Raw genomic sequence first — 22,774 nt, 5'->3', positions numbered from 1 at the left:
TGTCTGCTCTGGAGTTCAGAACCACTGGTAACATGGATGACCCCAGGGAATACATAAAACTCCTTTTTGCTGAAAAGAGGATTTGGCTGTCACACTCTTACGTTGTGCTCCCTGACCTACTGGTTATGATACTGGAGAGACAAGGGGCAGATGAAGTAATATCTGTGATTGGACCAATCTCACCCATCTTGTCTCTCTAAATTCTTGGGGCCAACACAAGTTACAAATGGTTATGCTAATGTCTGTTTGAATTTTTCCTGTCTAGAACTTTGGACCCTAGCAGAAGTGGTAAATTGCCCACCAGCTGTACTACTTTCTAGCCAACTGATCAGGAGAATCTTCTCTGTCAGCAGCCAGGAGTCCTAGGTTACAGGGTGGCCTAAGTGTCTATTTCTACTAGGCTCGTGACCATAGTGAGTACCATCAATTGAGAGGATCTAAAAGTGACCAATGGTGAAGATTAACAACCTGCAATCACCAGATGAAAGACACAATGAGAGGGCTGAGAAGCCAAATTTGGCAAGGTAAATGAAAGCAGGTACAGGATACTAGGGCTAGGCAAGTCATCTGCCACCTCTCCCTCTACAAAGTGATGTCAGAAGAGAATTGTTCCCCCGCATCTCCATTTGCTGGAAGGAGGATTTATATCTACTGGCTAAGCGATCATAAAGAAACAGCATATTCAGAAAATAAAACATTTCTTCATTGTATATAGACATAAAAGTTCAGTCACGGTTAAGAAGGAACTCTGACGTTTATAATAAATAGTTCAGATATTGGTCCCTGATGTCCTCTGTGTGCCACTCAGGTAGTGCAAAGGGGATAGAAAGACGGCTTTAACAGCTGGCTGGAGATTATGCCTGCACAGGGGAATCCTCAGTCAGCGCAAAGCCAGAGAGCCTAGTTCTATAGTTCTTGCTCCTTATCCTTATTTCCCCTCTGGTTTAGGGGTCATTGTGGGACTGAGAGGAGATATGGCTGGAGCACGATAACATCTGAGCCAGTTTCTATCATCACAAATTAGAATAGCCCTGAAGCTGAGGGATCAGGACTGTTCCTGGAAATAAGGAGAAATAGGTTCAGGATCAATAGTATTTTACATTCTTGTGCATTGCAACATTGGTAGTTCAAGATAGAATATGGATTATTATTTTAGGGCTTTTTGGTGGACATCTCTGCATTAGTAAGTCAACATTTCTTATTCATTGAAACATGCAGAGATTTAATAGAAGATTATGAATTGCTAGTGCAAAGAAAATATTTCAATGGAAAAAATACTGCACTTAAATAGGTCAGACTCAGAAACTGAAACATGTTTGATTTAATGACTGCACAATTTCAATACATAAAAATAGATACCCAGTAATGAACAAATGTATACAAACCAGATTTCCTTAGGTAATGTACAAAAAAAAATGTAGAGAGAAAAAAGGGGGGGAAGGTTTCGTTGGATTACATTGCAAGACAAAAAAAAAATGTAGTTCAGCAAACAATGTTAAATGAGATCAGAGGCTTATTTCATAAATACTGTGCAATGCTTTCATTTAACAAATACAAAAATTACAATTATTTAACTTAATGTCAGGAAATATAAAATGTAATTCAATGACAGTTCTCTAGTTTATTTAAAAATGGATGCAAATATAATAGCTTTTAAAATTTTGAGGTAATATTATACAGCAAACCCAAAAAGCTTTTAATAATTAAAACTAAACCAAGACAAAGTGCAATTTTGTGATAAAAGATTAAAATGTAAAGCTTTTATCTTAATAATAGGCAGAAACAATGCTTCAGTTATTAAATGTGGGCTTGAGTCATAAAATATTGACATATGTGCATTTTTATATGAGAAACTGTATAGCTATTAATTCAAAAACAAAAATGCATAAGACAACTTTCCATGAATCACCCCCTCTAGAAACAAAAATTTTGTTTCCAGTTTACCTATTAAAAATATACATAATTCTGACTTCTAAAATACACACACATTTTTGTGCTCATTAATATTTTATCCATTTTAAATGTTTTTTTAGTTCAGGCAGTACAGTGATGAAGCAGTGTGATTTGTGTAACTGATTTACTCTACATTTTCAGATTAAAAATATAATTCTAGAGTGGTATTTTTAAAAGCACCAATTTCTGGCCTAAATATGCTCCCACTGAAATCAATGATAATTTTACCACTGACTTAAAGAGGAGCTGAGTTAAGCCAATACCGAATGCTTTCAAAAATCCCATCACTAACTCTATTCCTAATAAAATAAAAATGGTAAAATATTACTACCTTCTTTAAGGATCAGAACAGAATGAAATGTGCAGTTATTTACTAAAGGATTAATGGAATTAAGGTTACAGAGTAGCCAGATTAGTTTATTAACCAATGTAGAAATCTGCTGGTTGTAAGCAAGTAGTATAGAAAGGAAGAAATAGCCAGAATAAGAAAAGTATCAGAAAAATTACTGTATATTTTGTTATTGCAAATAAGTTCTGTTGCAAAATCTATAGAACATACAGTAGGTATTACTTGATGTACAAAAATACAATATACTATACTGTATGCTGCTAACTATCTCAGGTTGTGAATAAAAATGGACTTGTAATTATGCCTGCATTTTACAATCAGTTTCTTCCCCAGCTCCAAATTTGCTAAGATTTTTAGACAAGAATATCTTTACATTTACTTTATTAGTGTGCAGTGAAAAAAACAAAACATTGTCTAAATACTGACCGTCACGTTAAATGAAAGCTACAGCATTTTGATATGTTCTTGTATTCACTTTTGTCATAGCTTACTCTAATAAACTTTTACTAAAAGATTTCTATCATAAAGTTGTTGATCAAATGACAGTATGATACACAAGTTAAAATTTTAATATTGTTTCCATGTGATGTGGATATCACTTATGTCTGGAGCATTCAAAGAGATTTAGAATTTAACTGTCAACATCCAATTTCTTTAAGTAAGCCATGGTTACAAAACTACAATATCTACAGCCAAACTGACTAGTTTGCTGCCAAAATTAACATGCAGGTTGTTAATACTTAAAGTTTGTCCTTGAGTCCAGTTATACTGAAAATAGTTACTTTTAACATTCCTGTACAAATCAATTCTGTTGATCTGTAAAAGCTGACTATATAACATCTAAAACTGTGTATTTGTAAAAATAAATCTTTAGCAATTAATGGCACTATCAAAATCCTATTTTTCCACAGGCAGTTATTTACATGCTTTTTAAATATTCTGCTTAATTATATGATAACGAAAGCCAGAACATTAAAACTGTATACATTTTATCTAGGTTAAAATTGCTTTATGTCTCAATATGAAAATATGGCCCCATGTCTCGCATGAATGGCAGTTATACGCTTTGCTACTGCATGTATTAATTAAAGATATTCTGCCACTTGGCTTACCTAATCAAGAAACCTTTTGTGTTTCCTTTCCCAGTGCAATATGCATCATGATGCATATTATGATTAATTATAAAGTGCTCCAAGAATAATCAGAGACAAAACTGTAACCTGGAATTTGTCACCTCTGTCAGCTTTCTTCTGTCAAGTAATGCAGCATTCTGTATTTTATTAAAATTACTTTCTGAAAAAACAAGCAGTAAATGTATTGCCATACAGCAAAAACAAATGCACTTCGCATTTAATTAAAAAAATCATGTTTTCAATTGGATAGGACTGGCACAGTATCAAGACAGAAACATGAAAAGCTTAAAGGCACAATAAGAGGAAAGTGAGTGCTACATAAAAAATCCTGTATTTTAAATTTTTCATCTTATTCTAGACCAAAACCTTCTGCATTTGAAATTCCAATGATCAGCTTCTGCTTCAGTTCTTTTTTGCTCTTGTAAGGTGGGAGGCAAAGCTGGTTGAAGCAGGTGTGGGCCACAGGCAACCTAAAAATATTGAAAAGATAATGCACCATTTGTTTTTAACAGAAATATAATAGCACTAGGACATTACCTGTATGCTTTTAATTTACGTGCATTATTTTTACCAACCAATACAGAGAAAGTGTTACTTACCTCATAGTAACTGGGGTTCAACATGTGTTGTTCATATATATTCCATAGTTGGTGCACATGTGCCGCATGTCCTTGAGTTTGGATTCTTTTTGGCCAGCAGTGTCCTTGTGCCTCCCACCTCAGTGCACAAAGGGTGAGGAAACCTCAACTAACCCTCAGACTCTCTGCCAATACAGAATCCAGGTATTATGAGACTCTGTAGTAGTGAGGATGGTGGGCCGTGGAATATAAATGGATAACACATCTTGAAGAACCACAGTTACTTTAAGGCAAGTAACAATTTTCTTCTTGGTTAGTTGTCCATATATATATATATTCCATGGCTGATGACTCACAAGCAGTGACCTATATCACAGGAGGTGGATGCTTGGAGTCTAACAATAAGATAGCTCTCCCAAAAAGGAGCATCAGATCTTGATGCTTCATCTATGGAGTAATGTTTGGTAAATGTATGCACATAATTCTGAAGTTGCTTCCCTATCAAAATGCTTCTTAAAAAGCTGCAGAAGCTGCTTAAACCCTGGTAGAATAAGCTGTAATTTTTTCTTGGCATATGGCTTGGGAATGAACACAGGCAGGTGTATTACTAGGTTGAAATGGAAGTCAGAGACTATCTTTAACAAGACCTTTGGGATGAGGCCTCATTGAAATATTGTATATGGAGGTTCCGCCGTGAGCATTTGCATTTTTCCTACCTTGATAGCTGTTGTTATTGCAATCTGGAAGGCTGTTTTGATGGACAGGAGGGAATGTGTAGCTAGGAGCTCAAAGGAATGGGGGAGGGAAATCTCATCAAACCTGTCAGCATTAGGTTAAGATCCCAAGGAAGAGGAGGGTCCCTGACTGGGAGATATACCCTTATAAGGCTCTTCAGGAATCTAGCTACTGTGAGGTGTGAGAATGCTGAATAGCCCTGAATCAAATGGGAAGATGGAAAGCTGAAATAGCTTTACGTGAACCTTAAGGAATTCAGAGCTGTCTACAAGCTCCCTAAAGGACAGGAGGTATTCTAGTATTATATACAACCAGGCTTCCTGAGAAGTGCAGGGATCTTGTGGCTGAAGATTGTCTAGGTGGGCTCCCCACCCTAGACTGGAGGCATCTGTGACCAGGGCTTTCAGTAGCAAAGGTGGATGAGATGATGATGCAGCAGAAGCTGATGGATTTCTTGTTTGGAATCTCTGATGCTTCTCAGATGAGCTGTGCTGTGCATGAGGGATGGTTGCCAGGGTGCTGGTATGAATATTGAACAGGGAGCCATGAGAGTGGATATGACTGCCGGGGTCCTGGTATGGATATTGAACCATGTGGGTCAAGGCATATGTCTCTCCTAGAACTTCTGGGCCTTAGATGGTAGTAGTGCGCCTTAGAATCCTTTTCTGGTGTGTAGGGATCAAACGACTCCAGGGAATGAGATGGTGACCCCTCCCTGTTATTGTCTGAACAAGAGGAGGAGAAAAACTACTGCTCTTTTAATGGAGGGGCAGTACCAGCTCGGGTGCTAGGCAAGCCTTGAGTATGTTGTCTACCTGGTACCACAGATGTGCTCAGTACTGAAGAGACAGGGTAGTGGTTGGTACTTCAGAAAGAAGTTAGATAAACAACAACAATGGTATTGCAGAGAGTGCGAAGCCTGTTGATGCAGCAACAGGTCTTGGTACTTGGCATGGTGGTACTAAGTGAATGGAAGAGATTGGTACCAGAAGCCTGAGTGACAAGTCAGTTCTGGATGATATATGATGCTTTATGGGAGCTGGCACTCTGATATGGTGACTGGTCTGGACTGGGTGCCAGAGGGACACCCATTTATTTGAACTACCCTTCTCAGTAGCAGAATGAGAGAACGTAGTGAGGGGGGAACCTAGATCTGTGCCTCTCAGAGGTGCAATGCTCCTTTCTCCTCCAACCTCAGATACTTTACCAGCCAGAGTGGAAGGTCCCTTAGACATGTGCCTCAGAGAGTAGATTGAAGAGCTGACTGGAGCACTTTTGGAAGAGGACTGCTCAGGAATTTCGTGTCCAGCCGCTCCAATATCTGAAGAGGCACAGACATCTCCAGTAAAAGAAGCTTCTGGAGAATTTCTCTTCCCTTTGGTGTTTGCTTCAAGAACGATTTGCAAAATGGCACATCTCTCAGGACCGTGCCCCTTTGCTAAGGCATAAACACTGGTATACCCATCTTTAAGTGGCATTACTGCCTCACAAGGACAATTCTTAAATTGTGGAAATTTCTATTCTGTTATAAGGACTAACACTGGTTCCAGGTGAAGCTGTTCAGAGAATTTTTTTTGTTTTCAAAGAGAAAGGAAACATCAAGTAAAAAGCTAATCCTAACAGAAAGGGCACAGTGATCGAGAGGCTCAGCCACTGTCAAAGCTCCAACTCATAGCCACAGACATGGAGAAGGAACTGAAGGATGGGTAGAGTTGTCCTTAAACCCTTAGGTGGGAGGCGCAAGGACACAGAGCACAGGCATGGTCCCATATGGACACTGGTAGCCAAAAGAATCCAAAAATCAAGTGCAGGGGCTGCAGATGCACCAACAGTGGAATATATATGGAATTACAGTTCAGCTCCGTTTGAGGTATTTGACATATTGGCAAATTTCCAAAGCTAGAAGTTTCTAAATTCATATTTGGGGTGGGATTTTCAAATGCTCTCAGCAGTGGCCTAACTTTTTTTTTAAAAAAAATCACAGCCTTTAGGCCACTGAAGACCAGGCTACAGATGTCTACAAGCACTGAGAATCCATTTCACTAAAGTCAACAGGAGCTCCAGGTGCTCAGCACCTTTAAAAGTCAGGCCACTTTCATTAGTAGGTACTGTGACAAAGTTCCTCCTCTACCTTGGTGGGTCCTGCGCTTATTGGCGGATTTGCTCACCTCAGTGATCTTCCCCTCTTGTGGAACCCAGAGTCTGGGTCAGCTCCTCCTGTGTCTGATCAGGAGTTGGGAGGTTTGGGGGGGAACTCGGGCTCGTCCTCTACTCCGGGTTCCAGCCCAGGGCCCTGTGGATTGCAGCTGTCTATAGTGCCTCCTGTAACAGCTGCATGACAGCTACGACTCCCTGGGCTACTTCCCCATGGCCTCCTCCAAACACCTTCTTTATCCTCACCACAGGACCTTCCTCTTGGTGTCTGATAATGCTTGTCCTCCTCAATCCTCCAGCAGTATACTCTCTCACTCTCAGCTCCTTGCCCTCTTGCTCCCAGCTCCTCACATACGCTCCTTTTCCTCTGGCTCCTCCCTGCCTGACTGGAGTGAGCTCCTTTTCAAACCCAAGTGCCCTGACTAGCCTGCCTTGATTGGCTGTAGGTGTTCTAATTAAAGTAGCTATCTCCACGGCCTTCTAAAAAGATCTTAACTGGCCCCAGGTGCCTTGATTAACCTGAAGCAACTGCCATTTGGTTACCAGGGTACTAGGGATTTGCTTACCCTGGGGCTAACATACCTGTTTCTCAGTACTTTACTGTGGCAGTCTGGCCTTGCCGCATCACAGTACCTATACAATGGATCTAGGACTATAATATTGGGCATTCAGAATTGAAAATTTTGGCCATTACTACTGCCTGGATCCTGTAATATGATCCATGCAGGTGAATTCTTATGCTTATGAAGAGGCACATGGAAGTCAATATGGCTCTGCATGGATGCAAGAATCTGATTACAAAGATGACACTGTAGGAATAGGGCCTACATTATTCCAATATTTACCTTTTACTTAAAAACTACTACTCCATTATGATAAGGCCAATTACAATAAATGAATTTTTGAAAAAAGGTCTCATGTACTGTACTTATTTCAAATCTATAATTAATTGTGATGCTGAAGACTTGACAATGCAACATGGAACCAGGAATTTCTGGTGACAGTTCGCTCTCCAAATTAACAGAGCTGAATTTCTCCTAACCTTCTGGAGAAAAGAGCCATCCAAAAAACTAGCTTGATAGTAAGGAATGAGAAACTTCCTGCATGAGTTCAAAAGGATATAAAAGGTACCAGCAGAGCACACAAATATTTAACCTTTAATTTCATGTTACAGACTCTCTAGTTTCACCTACAGAGAACCACCTCTGGACCATCTATCCATTTACTCTATAGAGATCCCAAAGCAATGGTCAGTCTGTTCAGGGCTCACACACTAAAAAGCTTGATCAGCCGTAAGAAACAAGGGCACTCTGCCAGCTGCAGAGACTGGTCTCCAGAGTAATGAACACCCAAATGGATCCAGCACAACTCTTGGTAAATATGGTAGTTTATTTTTCACCAGCTCAGCCCCAGTCAAGGACTAAGCAAATTGAATTGAAGCATAAGGACCACTTGTATTAAAAAGCAGTAACTGGACTTCAGATTTACACATTGTTTGGAGAGCTGGCTCTGTATTAGATGAACATCTGCTAAATTTGTGTAATCAATAAATGGTTTTCATAACATTTGTAAACCAAGCTAAAGGAACTAATATAGTTTCTCAGTCAGTTTGCTTCTTTTTTACACTACATACACAAATTACAATAAGACTCTCTGTTAACAATATTTAAGAATACAATTGAAAATTATTTACCAGTTAGTGGATGTTTCACTCTTTGAAATCTTGAAATTCAAATCAGCCATCCCTCCCACAGGTACTCTGTCACTTCCTGTAGTAAAATGCAGTAGCTTCTTTTGGAGATCAAGAGGAAATCCAAGTACTACCTCCCAAAAGTATCTACAGTATTAATTAGGGAAGGGGAGAGTTAATAGCTTGATAAAAGCAATGTAAAGTTATCACTATGCCCTAGGCTCAGATATTGTCACTTAATATAAAAATTCCCATCAATATATGGTTGACGGGTGAACTTAAAAGCATAAAGTATTTATGTACATTTTCAAACACTGTGTTATCAAAAATGTGCTAGTGATACTCCTCTATACAACTCCTCCCTCCTACCATTATTTAGAGCCAGATTTTATAATTGGCATACTGGGGCAAAGGGAAGAGATGTTTTGGCTGCCTGTATCTTACAAACCTTTATTTTTCAAATGTTGGTTTAGTTAAACATACACATTTACATTTATGTCTGAAACTTTATTTAAAACCTATTAGTTACAAGAAATGCCTACAGTTACTAGGTATTACAGGAAGGTCAGATGGAAATATTTTCTTCTCAATTTTTTATGCATTTTATGTTTTGTGTACAGATAGTTGCCTCAGTTTGTGTGGATCTTTCACAAATCAGAGAAGAGAGATAACATTTTAAAATATAGGAAAATATTGTAAAACCACACAGTAGCTTGGTGTAGTACCTGAAACTGACTAGACGAACGGATTGTGTCCTTTTAAAGATACTTGGCACCAGCGACGGCTGCAGGCACCAGTGCTCCAAACCTGTGCCTGAGGCGGCAATCCACGGGGGGCACCCTCATGGTCCCTGCGAGGGTGGCAGTCAGAAAGCCTTTGGTGACGCGCCTGCGGGATGTCTGCCGATCCCATGGATTTGGCGGCAATTTGGCGGTGGGTACGCCGAAGCCGTGGAACCAGCGGACCTCCTGCAGGTGCGCCGCCGAAGGCAGCCTGCCTGCCGCGCTTGCAGCAGCAAAAAAGCTATAGCCGTCCCTGCTTGGCATAGCTAAGGAGGTTCAACTAATATAACTTTTCCTACTTAAGGAAATAAGACTACAGTATTTTTATCTCATTTTGAGATAACCTTTTTAAAACTTAGCTATATCTTAGTACTTCAAGACTATATTGACATTCAGATTTTAATTGCTCCCATTAATGCATCAGTCTATACTGTTTTTCTGTATGAATATTAAGAAGATTAAAAATTAAGTCTACCGTATAGTGAGATCGGTTTTCAGGTAGCCGTCATACTGGGTGTTTCTCTGTAGAGCATACATATCCAGTTCAGGGCTTCCACAAACAAGAATTTCAACTTCCTCTGGACGAAGTAGCTGCCAAAAAGTCATAACATTTGCTGGCAGAACACTTTTTAAAAGATAAATAATGATGCTAATAAAGATTCAGACTAAGAACTGAAAAATTAAATTGCAGATGTTTTGTTATGCATTGTAGACAAAGTATGTTATTTTCTTAAGAACATTTTTCATGGATAAAAGTTTATATCTGAACTCCAGTATTTACTATTTTGCAGAAAGATCAATTCCTCAGTGCTTAATTTTAAAATTGTTTACTAACAAGCAAAATAAATGTGGGTAATATCCATTAGTGTGTTATTAATATTCCCCTTATTCCCCTTTCCTCCTAATGTTTACATTTTCTTACTTAGAGTCAGAGATTTAGGCCATTGAGTCTGACCTCCTGCACACATCCACAAGCCCTAAACTGAACCCAATTATCCAGTCCTGAGCCCAACACCAGTAAACTATTGTGTGCCACAGCCAGAGAATAGGAAGGAGTGAGGTGCACTAATACTCAAGGCCTCTGTAATGGCAGGGAATTGATTAGGTGAGATGTAGTCAGATGATTCTAACAATCGACATGCATGCCATGCTGGAGTGAGGCAACCCACGTCCCCCCCCGATGATTTCTGCCAATCTAACCTGGGGAAATTCATTCCTGAAAACAGAAAAGATGATTGGTATAACACTCAGCGTGTCAGCAAGACCCACCAGCCAAGCATCTGAGAAGGAATTCTCTTTATGCCTCATAGTACTGGCCCATCCTGTTCAGTGTCCTATCTCATACTTCAGAGGAAGGAGGAAAAAAAATACAGAATACACCTCAGGGCCACTACATCCAACCCCCTATCACAGCATGCAACCCCATCATACAAACCCACTAATAAATGTATAAAGCTCTATCTTAAAATTAATTAGATTGCTTGTCCAATCTACTTCTATTGGGAAGTTCCTCTGATGGTTGGCAATTTTCTAATTTCTGACCCTTAATTCGTTCATGGACAATTTATAATCATTTGTTCTTGTGTCAACATTTTCATTTAACTTAACCAGCTCTTTTCCCTCTCTGGTGTTTACCTCCTCGATATATTTGTACACACTCACATCCTCCCTCAGCCTTCATTTTGCTAGGGTAAAGATAAGTTCTTTCAGCTTCCTCTCAAAAGACAGGCCCCACATGCCCTGATTGTCCTAGTAACCTTTCCCTGCACCTGTTCCAGTTTGAATTTATCTTTCTTGAACATGGGTGAAGAGAACTGTATGCAGTATTCCGGGTGAGGTCTTACCACTTGTACAACAGTGTTAATATTTCCCAGTCTCTACTAGAAATACCTCACCTGATACATTCTAGGATCACATTTGCCTTTTTCACAGCTGCATCTCATTGATAGCCATAGCCATCCTGGGATGAACCCACACACCTATTACTCTCCTCTTCTGTTGCCTCCAAAGGCTGTGCCCCAGCTTGTAGTAGAAATTTGTATTATAATTCCCCAAGTGCATGACTTTGAACTTGATATTATTAATTTGCATCTAATTTCTATTACCCCAGTCCTCTAGTTCTTTCTGCATAATATTCCGATGCTCCAGTTGTTGAGAATGGAGAGTCTTCACTCTGAAAATGCTACTAGTTTTAAATCTCTCCCACTTCTTCCTGAAGTACTAGTGTGGTGCCTGCAAACACAGGGAGCAGGGAAGAAGTACGTATGAACCTGCAACACCTTAATTTCAGGACCAGAAAAGCTCCCAATCAATCAGAAGCAAGACCTTGGAGCAACTCATTGACATGCTGTTGGTCAGATTAGGAGCCACACTACCATAAAGTCGGTTCCAAACCACCTTAATAGGCTCTTCCCTGTCCAGGAAGGAATTAACTGTCCCAGTGACCAATGGACCTGCTGCCTCAATCTCACCAAATTCACTGCTCTGGTCAATAAGTGGGAAGGATATACTCCTTGATTGGGATTTCTGGTTGTCAGTCATATTCAATCTCTACTGATATTGTAAAACCCATATAACAAAACCTGTTAACCAAAATCCTTTTTCTGTGCTTAAGTTAAACTTTATTGATTAAGAAAATACTCAATAATGAAGTGTGTATAATTTAACACCTTTAATCTAATCCAGATATCCAGGAAGGGAGTTTTGGCACTAACAAAGGATACTTATTACTATAGAAGTATGATATAATGAACAAGACTGAATAATTGATAAGGGGTGCTTACAATCCAGTTATGTTCTGTGATTAATAAGAGGTATTTGTGAATACAAATATTTTCTGTAATTTATAAAAAATGACACAAAGATGTTTTTAACTCCTTTGGAAGTGCTTGCTAGAACAGATGTTCTTAATAACAATAACTGGGGTTAGAAATCCCTTTAGTGGACCAGTCATGTAAATTAAAATACCATAAAAATTCCCTAAGTAGTTAAATAAATTAAAATATTAAAACAAAACACACAATCAACTGTGGGAAAGTAGCTTTTCCCCTCCCAACAAATAAACTTTCTTTGTTCTAAACCAGTATATAAAGGAATAAATTTAGGAAAGTTAGTTGGAAGTGAACAAGTTGCCATCTCAGTTACTTTATATACATATTATATATAAAAAGAGAACAAGCTGCCCTCTCTTCACAATTTACAGAGGGTAGTAAAGTATACTTTCTGTATTCTGTATCATGCTGTATGAATCTTTAACTAATAAGCTCTAATTATGTAATTCCAATTAAGACAATTTTCTACAATCTAGTGTTGGAGGTATTATTATTATATTCAAACATGCACGACTTCCCTGTGGCTACTTGCAAGCTATGTGGCTGAACTATCAGGTTGCAGAGGTGGTGAAAAAACAAATGGAGACTAAGCTCCAGTGTCAGCTCCTTTCCCTGCCAGTTTCTGATTGGCCCCATGGTTCACGAGAAAGGGGATGGATGTAGCAGCTGAAAAGGACAGCAAAGACTGGAAGAGAGAAGAAGCGGTGCTGGAGAACTTGTCAGATTCCTGCCCCCACTGTAGGGATGATCCATAAATGGGAGGCCTGAAATTGAGGGACTCAGAACGGCTTTTAAGATGGCTACCTGGCTTTTCTTCATGTTCTCTTTGAGTAACACTGTACCCATAATTTACTCTCCTGTAAGTACATAAGATTGTGTGATCCTGACAGCCCCCTCCCAATGATCCAACTAGAAATGGGGGAGGGGAAGAGGAGGGAAGCCACCAGTATATCTGCCATTAGTCCTCATTTGGCCAGAATAGGCCAGGCTATAGAAAACCTGCCCAACATAACTCAGGTCCTGGTCAGCATCGCAGGTGTGCGTGACAGGAAACCATTCTTTCCTCTACTATGTGCTGGCAACTTTTTTCATGTGCACATATTCCAGTTCTGATCCTCTCTAATGGTCTAGAGATGTGTTCAGTTCAGTAAAGGGTTTAGTTTGGAGCCAGATGCTGCATGCACTGAAAAGAGGTAGCCAGCAGGGAGGAGGCAATGAGCAGTCATGAGGCACTTTTTGCTGCCAAAACAAGGTAGGTCACTAGGAAGAGACAAGCCACGGGGAGAAGTGAGGGAGAAAAGGGACGTTTCAGGGAAAAAGGAGGAACAATATTAATTTCAAGGGATGATTTTTCATGTCAGCTAGCCAGTGGTGTGGGGTCTACTGAAGGATTTTATGTTCATTCTGCTGAGTTTTGGATGACTTCTCTTTGCTTTTTCTCCCATTACTTTCTAAGATGAAAATAACCTAAAATTCACTAAAAATGCCCACAGAACTGTTCATTAACAGACCCTACTAGTCCCACCTTGATTATAAGGATAGAATAGAATAAGGGTAGAGAAGGAAAGAGAATGGATTACACTAAGTGACACCACCTGGGCTATATCATGAGTAGGTTGCCAACTTTGGTTGGATGAATTCCTGGAGGTTTAATCACATGACATTATCTTTAATTAAAGTTTAATCTTCAATTCCTGGAGACTTCAAGACAATCCTGGAGGGTAGGCAACCCTAATCATGAGAGACAATGGGGGCACCTCTGCAAACGTGCCACAGAAGAGGGGATCTAGCTCAGCACACCTGGGAATCACTGGCTTAAAACTAAAGGACTAAAGTGAGGAAACAGAGGTTCTTTTTGTGGTTTTATTATATATTTGCAATTACTTAAGACAAGGTTTAAAAAAATTGGTATCTAAAGTTAACGTTTCGAGTTTACATTTAGGCACCTAAATAAATGGCCTGATTTTCAAAAGAGATGAGCAGCCATTGAGTTTATTGAATACTGCTGGGCGATAAGCACTTTTGAAAAATCAGGCCACACCGAATCCTAACTGTTAAAAATCCTACCCACTGGAAAAAAGAAAAAAAACTCTTGGCCTTAATCTGTTGCAGCTATCTGTCTATGACATCTGTTTTTCATATTGGTTACTTACTAGCAGTATTGTGAGAGGAAATACATTAAATATTTTTAAAGACCTTTAAGACTCTCCAATGAAAACACTATACTTTCCAACTCCGTAATACTGCAGAGTCCTAAATATTAATGCAATTATATACTGTTTTTCTCAAATAGTTTTCTGGTCATAAGAAAGGTCATATTGAGTCAGACCAAAGGTCCATCTAGCCCAGTATCCTATATTCCGACAGTGGCCAATGCTAGGTGCTTCAGAGGGAATGAACAGAACCAGTAATCATCAAGTGATCCATCCCCTGTCACCCATTCCCAGCTTCTGGTAAACAAAGGCTAGGGATACTGTCCCTGCCCATCCTGGTTAATAGCTATCGATGGACCTATCCTCCATGAACTTATCTAGTTCTTTTCTGAACACTGTTACAGTCTTGGTCTTCACAACCTCCTCTGGCAAAGAGTTCCACAGGTTGACTGTGCATTGTGTGAATACTTCCTTTTGTTCATTTAAAACTTGCTGCCTATTAATTTCATTTGGTGACCCCTAGTTCTCGTGTGATGAGGAGTAAACAACATTTCCTTATTTACTTTCTCTACATCCGTCATGATTTTATAGACCTCTATTATATCCCCCTTACTTGTCTCTTTTCCAAGCTGAAAAGTCCCAGTCTTATTAATCTTTCCTCATGCGGACGCTGTTCCATATCCCTAATAATTTTTGTTGCCCTTTTCTGAACCTTTTCCAATTCCAATATATCTTTTTTGAGATGGGATGACCACATCTACATGCAGTATTCAAGATGTGGGCATACCATGGATTTATACAGAGGCAATATATATTTTCTGTCTTCTTATCTATCCTTTTCTTAATGATTCCCAACATTCTGTTATCTTTTTTGACTGCTGCAGCACACTGAGTGGATGTTCTCAGAGAACTATTCACAATGACTCCAAGATCTCTTTCTTGAGTGGTCATATTCAGCAAGGCACACTGATCTCAGCGGGCCTACTCATATGCTTAAAATTAGGCATTTGCTTAAATATTTTGATGAATCAGAGCCTCTATGAACACCGAAAAAAGTCAGTTGAATTATTAAAGTTTATTTATATAATTCAGATCAGCCATTTTCAATTCTTTGTCACAGATTTATAATAGAAGTAAACCAAACTTTAAGATAATATGAAATAAAGTTTATTAGAAGACTTTTCATCTTATTCTTACCATCAATGCATATGAATCACAGACACTATGGAATCCATAATAAAAAGCTGCAAACTGTTTGTAGATTGATTTGTTGAGAATGAAGTCAACATAAAGCTGCACATATTCTAAAAAAAAATGTGATATCCTTTATATTAGATATTAATAAAATTATTTCAGACTATCATTTCTTGTATTGTCTTAAACTGAGTTGAAATAATTTAAAACTTTTAAAATACATTTTACTTTATGTAGCACTATAAATAGAAAGTATATTAGGAAGTTCAGTCTGAATTTTATTTTTACTACTCAGCTAAATAACAAAATCTATAGTTATAAGTGAAGTTTGGTGCATTTCAGTTGGCATATTTATATCTTTAGTGTACCTTTCCTATTCTGAGCCGTAACTGGAATTTTATCACCACCAGGCTTTAGGTTATAAGATTTTATGACTCCAAATTCTTCTTGAAAAACCTGGAGAAAGAGAGAAGATGGTATAGCACATGTAACACCTTTGGTCCATTATGGCAAATAAATCACTTATCAATAGTTTTGCATATTTCTGAGAGATTTTTTTAAATTATGTGTTATAATTTTTAGTATTTTTCTTAATAAACAAATACACTATTTAAAATGTGTTAGTTGTGTGGTAAGACTTGGCTACCATGAAGGAGAAAGATGCAGAAAAGGATTTAGATTAAATATATTAGAAGAAATAAACTCTCTTTTTAATTGTAGGTCCCACAGAATTGAAAATAATTTAGGTTATAAAGAGTCTCATACCACCTGATGACAATATAATTCCAAGCAAAAGCAAAAAAGCCTTGAACTAGAACAAGCCTATGTCAGGCCTAACGTGTTTTCAGGCTGGTGCAGGCCTAAACCTAAGCTTCGTTGGCGAAGATAAATCATTCCAGATTAGAGCAAGCCTCTGCTTAGTTTAAAACTCCCATGGCAAACCCAAGTTTTTCATAATTGGATCACGATTCTCTTTAAGACAGTCTTCCAGGTTGGAGTATATCAAATAATTAGTGCAAGCATTTGCCTAAAACTAGCCCCCAGATTAGGTAAAGTCTTTCAAGTTAGGTAGGCCTCTGCCTAAATCAGGCTTCCAGGCCAACTTCAACCCCAAATTTACCAAGTCCTCCAAAACTACAGCAAGCCTCTGTCTGGGCCAACCTCCCAGGCTAGACTGACTCTCTCAAAGCTGGGGCAAACTTTATAGCTCTTTAGCCCCAACCCCACTGAACTTCAGACAATCAGCAATCACTCTCTATGATGGACTACTCTACCTATGAATAAATCTCCTGAGATGGATCAATAATTACTATAAACTGTAGAGTCTGTGTTCCTACAGTACCTGGAAGGTTGAATAAAAGTCTTCTTCAACGTTGTCTTCATAGGATAGAAGCTCACTTAGTCCATGGGCCAGCTCCTGGGGAAAAAAAATTAATGAATTAGGTACAATTCCACCTTTTAAAGTACAATAACTTACTACTGAGAAACACCTTGGGCAAAATTGCACATTAAAGCATACTATACATAAAGCAACCTGTTACTCCGCATGTGCAGAAATGATTTTTCAACTACTAATAACTATATTTTGAATTTTTTCCCTCACCAGGCAAAATAACTTATTTCCAATATGTTCATATTGAATTCCATTTTTCAAACATCAGCTACAAATGGATCTAAAAAAAACTGTTAGATTTTTTTTAAACAAATGGAAAAAAGGGAGATTATTTATCAGTAACTGTTCCCCAGATGTTACCTCTGAAAGAAAGGTACAACTAAACAAAGAGCTTATAGAGAAGGGGCTGCTTCTGCATTTTGCCTACCACCATTATATCACACTTCTTCAAGTAGATTAAATTTAGTATCCAGGTCTGTAATAAGCAAGCTGGAGTCCCACTGCCACAGAGACTAAACTCTTATTCTACCAGGGGAGTGGCTGCTTGGAATGTTTGCATCCAGAATGTATGTATTTTGCAAATTTGTAGGGCTGCTACTTGAAGTTTAGTTTCCAGCTTTACATTGTTTAAATAATCATGACACTCTTGACACTGAGGTCAAGATCAGATGCTAATATTGGGAGAGCAGCTCTTCAATTATAAAAAAAATAAGTACTCCTTTGACATCACTTGATTCTGTTATTGTATGCTATCCTTCTACAGTGGGGATTCAGAGGCATTTTACTGAGGGAGAAATGTACTTCTCCTGAAATGCCCAAATAACTGTGATGAGCCTGAGTGAAAGGCTCAGTGTGTCCAGATGGTAACTAAATAGCCCATTCCATGTCCAGCTTATGCTTATGTAACTTTTATTTGTGGCATGAAGACACCATAGGCCAGATTTACAAAGGTACTTAGGTACCTAAACATGCAGCTAGGTGCTTACTGGAATTTACAAAAATACCTAAGTAGGTTAGGTACCTAGCTCCTACTCAAAGCCAATGGGAGTTAGGCACTTAACTCATAGCGTGCTTTTGTAAATCCCACTAGGCGCCTATTTGCATCTTTAGGCTCCTATGCAGCTTTGTAAATCTACTGTCTGGCCTGCATATGTGTATCTGGAGGAATGCTTTGCCTCCCGCTTCCTCTTCAATATGAATGCAAGAGGACCTATGACGCTCAGTATTCAAAAATGGAACCTACTGATAGATAAAGTGGTTTCTTGCCAGGCAAAATAAGATCTGAAGATCTTGTCTTCAATTTACGATCTGATGGTTTCTTTGTTGGAGAAGCTGGACCGAAAGATCATCTCTGATTTCAAAGTCGAAGATTCTGAGACTTCTGAAGAAAGGAGTTGAGCAGATCAGACTTCAATCCAGGGGGAGAAGCTTAAGACTGAGCTCATGCTTCTTACCCCTACCCTGGAATATGGTGCCACACACACAAAAATAATACTAATGCAAGCACCCATCAGCATACAAAGTGCCTTAATAATAGGGTAGCGACATCTTCCAACTGCATGGGGCACCTTTTTTTGATTCCCAAACTCTTTTTAGGATATGTCATCTTGTGCTGATGCAGATTTCAGAATATTGCTACTCAATTGTAGAAACTAACCCCACTAAAATTACTAGAAACGAATCTGTCCATTACAATACTTTTATGGCTTTTTAAAATCACAGGAATGAAGAATGAGAATGATCTAGCAGGTGACTACAGAGGAACTGAGGTCAATTAAATGGCTGAGGCCATTTGTAACTTCACTTGGAATGCTTAGATCCAGAACTGACTCATGTACACCATTGAGAGTTTTACTGCATCTAGTGATACCATGGATTGCAAAGTATAGTACTGGTCTCTTAGAGTGGAGTTCTGCATAGTACATTTCTTAGATGTGAAGTTTCATGAGTTTGTGTGTAGTTTTTTTTAAAATTCCCGTAACTTAAATGGCAGAAGGGAAAATTTTGTTCAAATTTTTACAAGCAAAAAATAAATAAATAAGATCTTCAAGAAGAGAGAAAATGGTGAGTGGTTTGGAAAGCATATAAAAAGAGGCTCATAATGTGAAATGTTCTGCAACATTTAAGTGAAACAGAAGCACCCAAATCCAAGCACCGATAAATGAAACCAATTATTATTTAAATAAACTATCCTTTAAAATACTGCTTTTTACTTACTGGCATAATATGACACAGGTCATCTAATGAAACACCACTGATGCCTACAGGTGTGCTCTGATCACAGGGAACAATGGGAGGACTCAAAAGTTTCTTGTAACAGCAAGGTGGGAAGCAAATATCCAAGGTGATACTGTTATACACGGCAAGTCCCATAAGCTATACAAGTCAGATGTTAAGTAGAAAATCATATTCTTATTATTCTTTTTAGATCACTTTAGAAGAATATTTTACACTGTTACTGAGAGTATTCTGTAAGTATTAAACACAATGAAAAGGCAAGAAAATATGTTCCTTTTTCAACATTGCCATCATTCTTTTAAGAGTCTATTGTCTAATGCAAGAACTATTAAAGTAAAAAATATTAACATGATCAAATAATACACTTCTATTCAACACTTGAATTCTTTCATACTTCAGATACTGTACAGCATGAAGCATTTCTGAACTACTATAATATGAAAAAAAGTTAAAATGAAACTATAGATATGGGTATTTTTAATCTAAAAAATTCTAAAGAAGTCTTAACATACTAATGTCCATGAAAGTTAAACACATTAAGACAAAGTTATGCTGACAGTGTAGTTTACCAGCTGGCCTATTCAGGCATATTTGGTGGGACTGCACAAAGATCCAGAGTTTTGGGGAACTATTAATGAGAAATTAGGTTTATTTTAGGCTTTTTTGTACAAATCAGTATGATTATTGCTGTATCTGAGAAGTTAATTATCCATCAAGAGAAGCTGCCCCTTTTTTGTGGTTGTTACTGGTTACTGCCAGATTTGTTATTACATCCCATTAGTTTAACCTTCCTATGCCAGGCAGCCAATTGGGTAACGCATGGGAAATTTTCCTTATATAAAACTTAATATAAGACCAGGCTATTCGTTTCCATTTACTAAATATGCCAGTTCTAACAAACAAATATATAAACCATCCAATTTGCTGCCTATTACACCAGGCTGTTTTTACTTTTGTATTTAGCAGATTAAATCTTTTTTACTGTATGTATTCATTCTATTTGTAATGACTATACTGTTTAATGATTTTTTTTTTAAAAATCAGTCAGCTATTGCTAATCATTCTGTTGAAAAGTTATGTCATTTATAACAGCAGTGTGAGTAACCTATACTAGATTATATATCAGCTGGTTTAAGAGTTAGCAAGAAAATATTTTCCAACAAAGATTCAATTTTAAAGATGAAACTTTATAGTCAATAAACTATCATAATAAAATAGATTTTAAACTTGTTACTAATAAGGGTTCCATACCTGAAAAAAATATAATTCCTAATTTCCTAACTTTGGAATGCTTGATTTTGCTAACAACATTATTTTAATGATTTTTTTGTATGCAATTTATATGTATACATACACACAATAAGTATTTTCCTTATTTTTAATTTTCCTACAAGAATCATTAGTCAGTGTATTCTGTTTAGCTCTTTAAAGCAAAAAAAAAATCTTTTACTGAAAAAGAAAAGCATAATAAAAACTAATTCTGACTTTGCATATTTATACTTCAGTCAGAAGTTTCTAGCTTTTTGTTTTTACATTTAGTAACTGATTAAAATACTATGCAGGTAGTACATCCAAGTTGACAGCAAAGGATACAGCTCCAACCAATCGGAATTCAGAGTAATCATCACATTTATAGCTGCTAAACCAGTGACAGTGTGAATCCTTGTGATATGTAAACATACCTGTGGAATGTAAAAATTATTTCACATTATTTATCTGCAATGAAAAAAATCCCCCTAAAGCATGTATCTGTCTCATGCTTATAATATATGGAGATATATCTAGCTCATGGAACTGGAAGGGACCTTGAAAGGTCATCAAGTCCAGTCCCCTGCCTTCACCAGCAGGACCAAGTACTGATTTTGCCCAGATCCTTAAGTGGCCCCCTCAAGGACTGAACTCATAACTTGGAGTTTAACAGGCCAATGCTCAAACCACTGAGCTATCTCTCCCCTTGCCTTTCTTCATCCTTTTCTTAGCTAACTAAGGGTATGTCTACACTACAGGATTATTTCGATTTTACATAAACCGGTTTTGTAAAACAGATTGTATAAAGTCGAGTGCACGCGGCCACACTAAGCACATTAATTCGGCGGTGTGCGTCCATGTACCGAGGCTAGCGTCGATTTCTGGAGCGTTGCACTGTGGGTAGCTATCCCGTAGCTATCCCATAGTTCCCGCAGTCGCCCCCGCCAATTGGAATTCTGGGTTGAGATCCCAATGCATGATGATGCAAAAACAGTGTCGCGGGTGATTCTGGGTAAATGTCGTCACTCATTCCTTCCTTCGTGAAAGCAACAGCAGACAATCATTTTGCGCCCTTTTTCCCTAGATTGCACCGGCAGACGCCATAGCATGGCAACCATGGAGCCCGTTTTGCCTTTTGTCACTGTCACCGTATGTGTACTGGATGCTGCTGACAGAGGCGGTACTGAAGCGCTACACAGCAGCATTCATTTACCTTTGCAAGGTAGCAGAGACGGTTACCAGTCGTTTTGTACCGTCTGCTGTGCCACGGTAAATTGGTGATGAGATGACGGTTATCAGGGGGCGCAAAGACAAAAATGGGAATGACCCCCCTGGTCATTCCCTCCTTTATGTTGTATCTAAAAATAGAGTCAGTCCTGCCTGGAATATGGGGCAAGTGTACTAGAGAACCAGTATATCAGAGAGCCAGAGAGCACAGCCGTTCCGTGTCAGATCCCACAGAAATGATGAGTTGCATGCCATTCTAGGTGGTGTTCCTGCAACAACCCCACCTGTTGCTACCCTCCTCCCCCAACCCTTCTGGGCTACCGTTGCAGGGTCCCCCCATTTGTGTGAGGAAGTAATGAAGAAAGCAGGAATAAGAAACACTGACTTTTTAGTGAGATAAAATGAGGGGGAGGCAGCCTCCAGCTGCTATGATAGTCCAGGCAGGACATTAAACGGTGGAGAAGAGAGGAGCGCAGCATCCCGCTGCTATGATAGTCCAGGCAGTACAGAATCTTTTCTTTAGACATGTAAGGGGGGGGGGCTGATGGAGTTCAGTCCCCAGTTGCTATGATGAGGACGGTTACCAGCCGTTCTGTACCATCTGCCGGGAATAACCGGGAGTCATTCCTATTTTTACCCAGGCACCCCCGGCTGACCTCACCTGAGGCCAGCCAGGAGCACTCATGGGCTGATGACGAGGACGGCTACCAGTCCTAATGCACTGTACCGTCTGCCACCGGGGAAGGGAGGGAAGAGGATGCTGCTGTTCATTGCCCCAGCACCGTGTCTACCAGCAGCAAGCAGTAAACATACGGTGACATTGAAAAAAGTCAAGAAATGATTTTTTCCCTTTTCTTTTACGGGGGTGGGGGTGGGGGGAGTAAATTGACGAGATATACCCTGAACCACCCTGGACAATGTGTTTGACCCTACAGGCATTGGGAGCTCAGCCAAGAATGCAAATGCTTTTCGGAGACTGCGGGGACTGTGGGATAGCTGGAGTCCTCAGTACCCCCTCCCTTCCTCCATGAGCATGCATTTGATTCTTTGGCTTTCTGTTATGCTTATCACACAGCACTGTGCTGTGGACTCTGTATCATAACCTGGAGATTTTTT

At 38.9% G+C, this 22,774-nt stretch overlaps 1 protein-coding gene across 1 annotated transcript in view; it reads right to left on the bottom strand.

Moving 5' to 3' along the window:
* Window positions 1-1,288: 1,288 nt before the first annotated feature.
* HECTD2 (HECT domain E3 ubiquitin protein ligase 2) overlaps window positions 1,289-22,774 on the bottom strand; it is a 103,496-nt gene continuing 82,010 nt past the window's right edge. Inside the window, exons 14-21 of the mRNA XM_050959394.1 lie at window positions 20,777-20,865; window positions 19,163-19,321; window positions 16,895-16,969; window positions 15,921-16,008; window positions 15,556-15,662; window positions 9,850-9,965; window positions 8,596-8,739; window positions 1,289-3,905 (exon numbers count right to left, since the gene is read on the bottom strand). Of these exons, the coding sequence (XP_050815351.1) occupies window positions 3,785-3,905; window positions 8,596-8,739; window positions 9,850-9,965; window positions 15,556-15,662; window positions 15,921-16,008; window positions 16,895-16,969; window positions 19,163-19,321; window positions 20,777-20,865 (899 nt within the window). The 3' untranslated portion in view covers window positions 1,289-3,784. The remainder of the gene's footprint in view (window positions 3,906-8,595; window positions 8,740-9,849; window positions 9,966-15,555; window positions 15,663-15,920; window positions 16,009-16,894; window positions 16,970-19,162; window positions 19,322-20,776; window positions 20,866-22,774) is intronic.

Source organism: Gopherus flavomarginatus, chromosome 6, assembly GCF_025201925.1.
Source record: "Gopherus flavomarginatus isolate rGopFla2 chromosome 6, rGopFla2.mat.asm, whole genome shotgun sequence".
In the NCBI taxonomy this organism is placed as follows: domain Eukaryota; kingdom Metazoa; phylum Chordata; order Testudines; family Testudinidae; genus Gopherus; species Gopherus flavomarginatus.
Note: the sequence above shows the minus strand (reverse complement) of the source record. Positions and strands in the feature narration are given on the sequence as shown.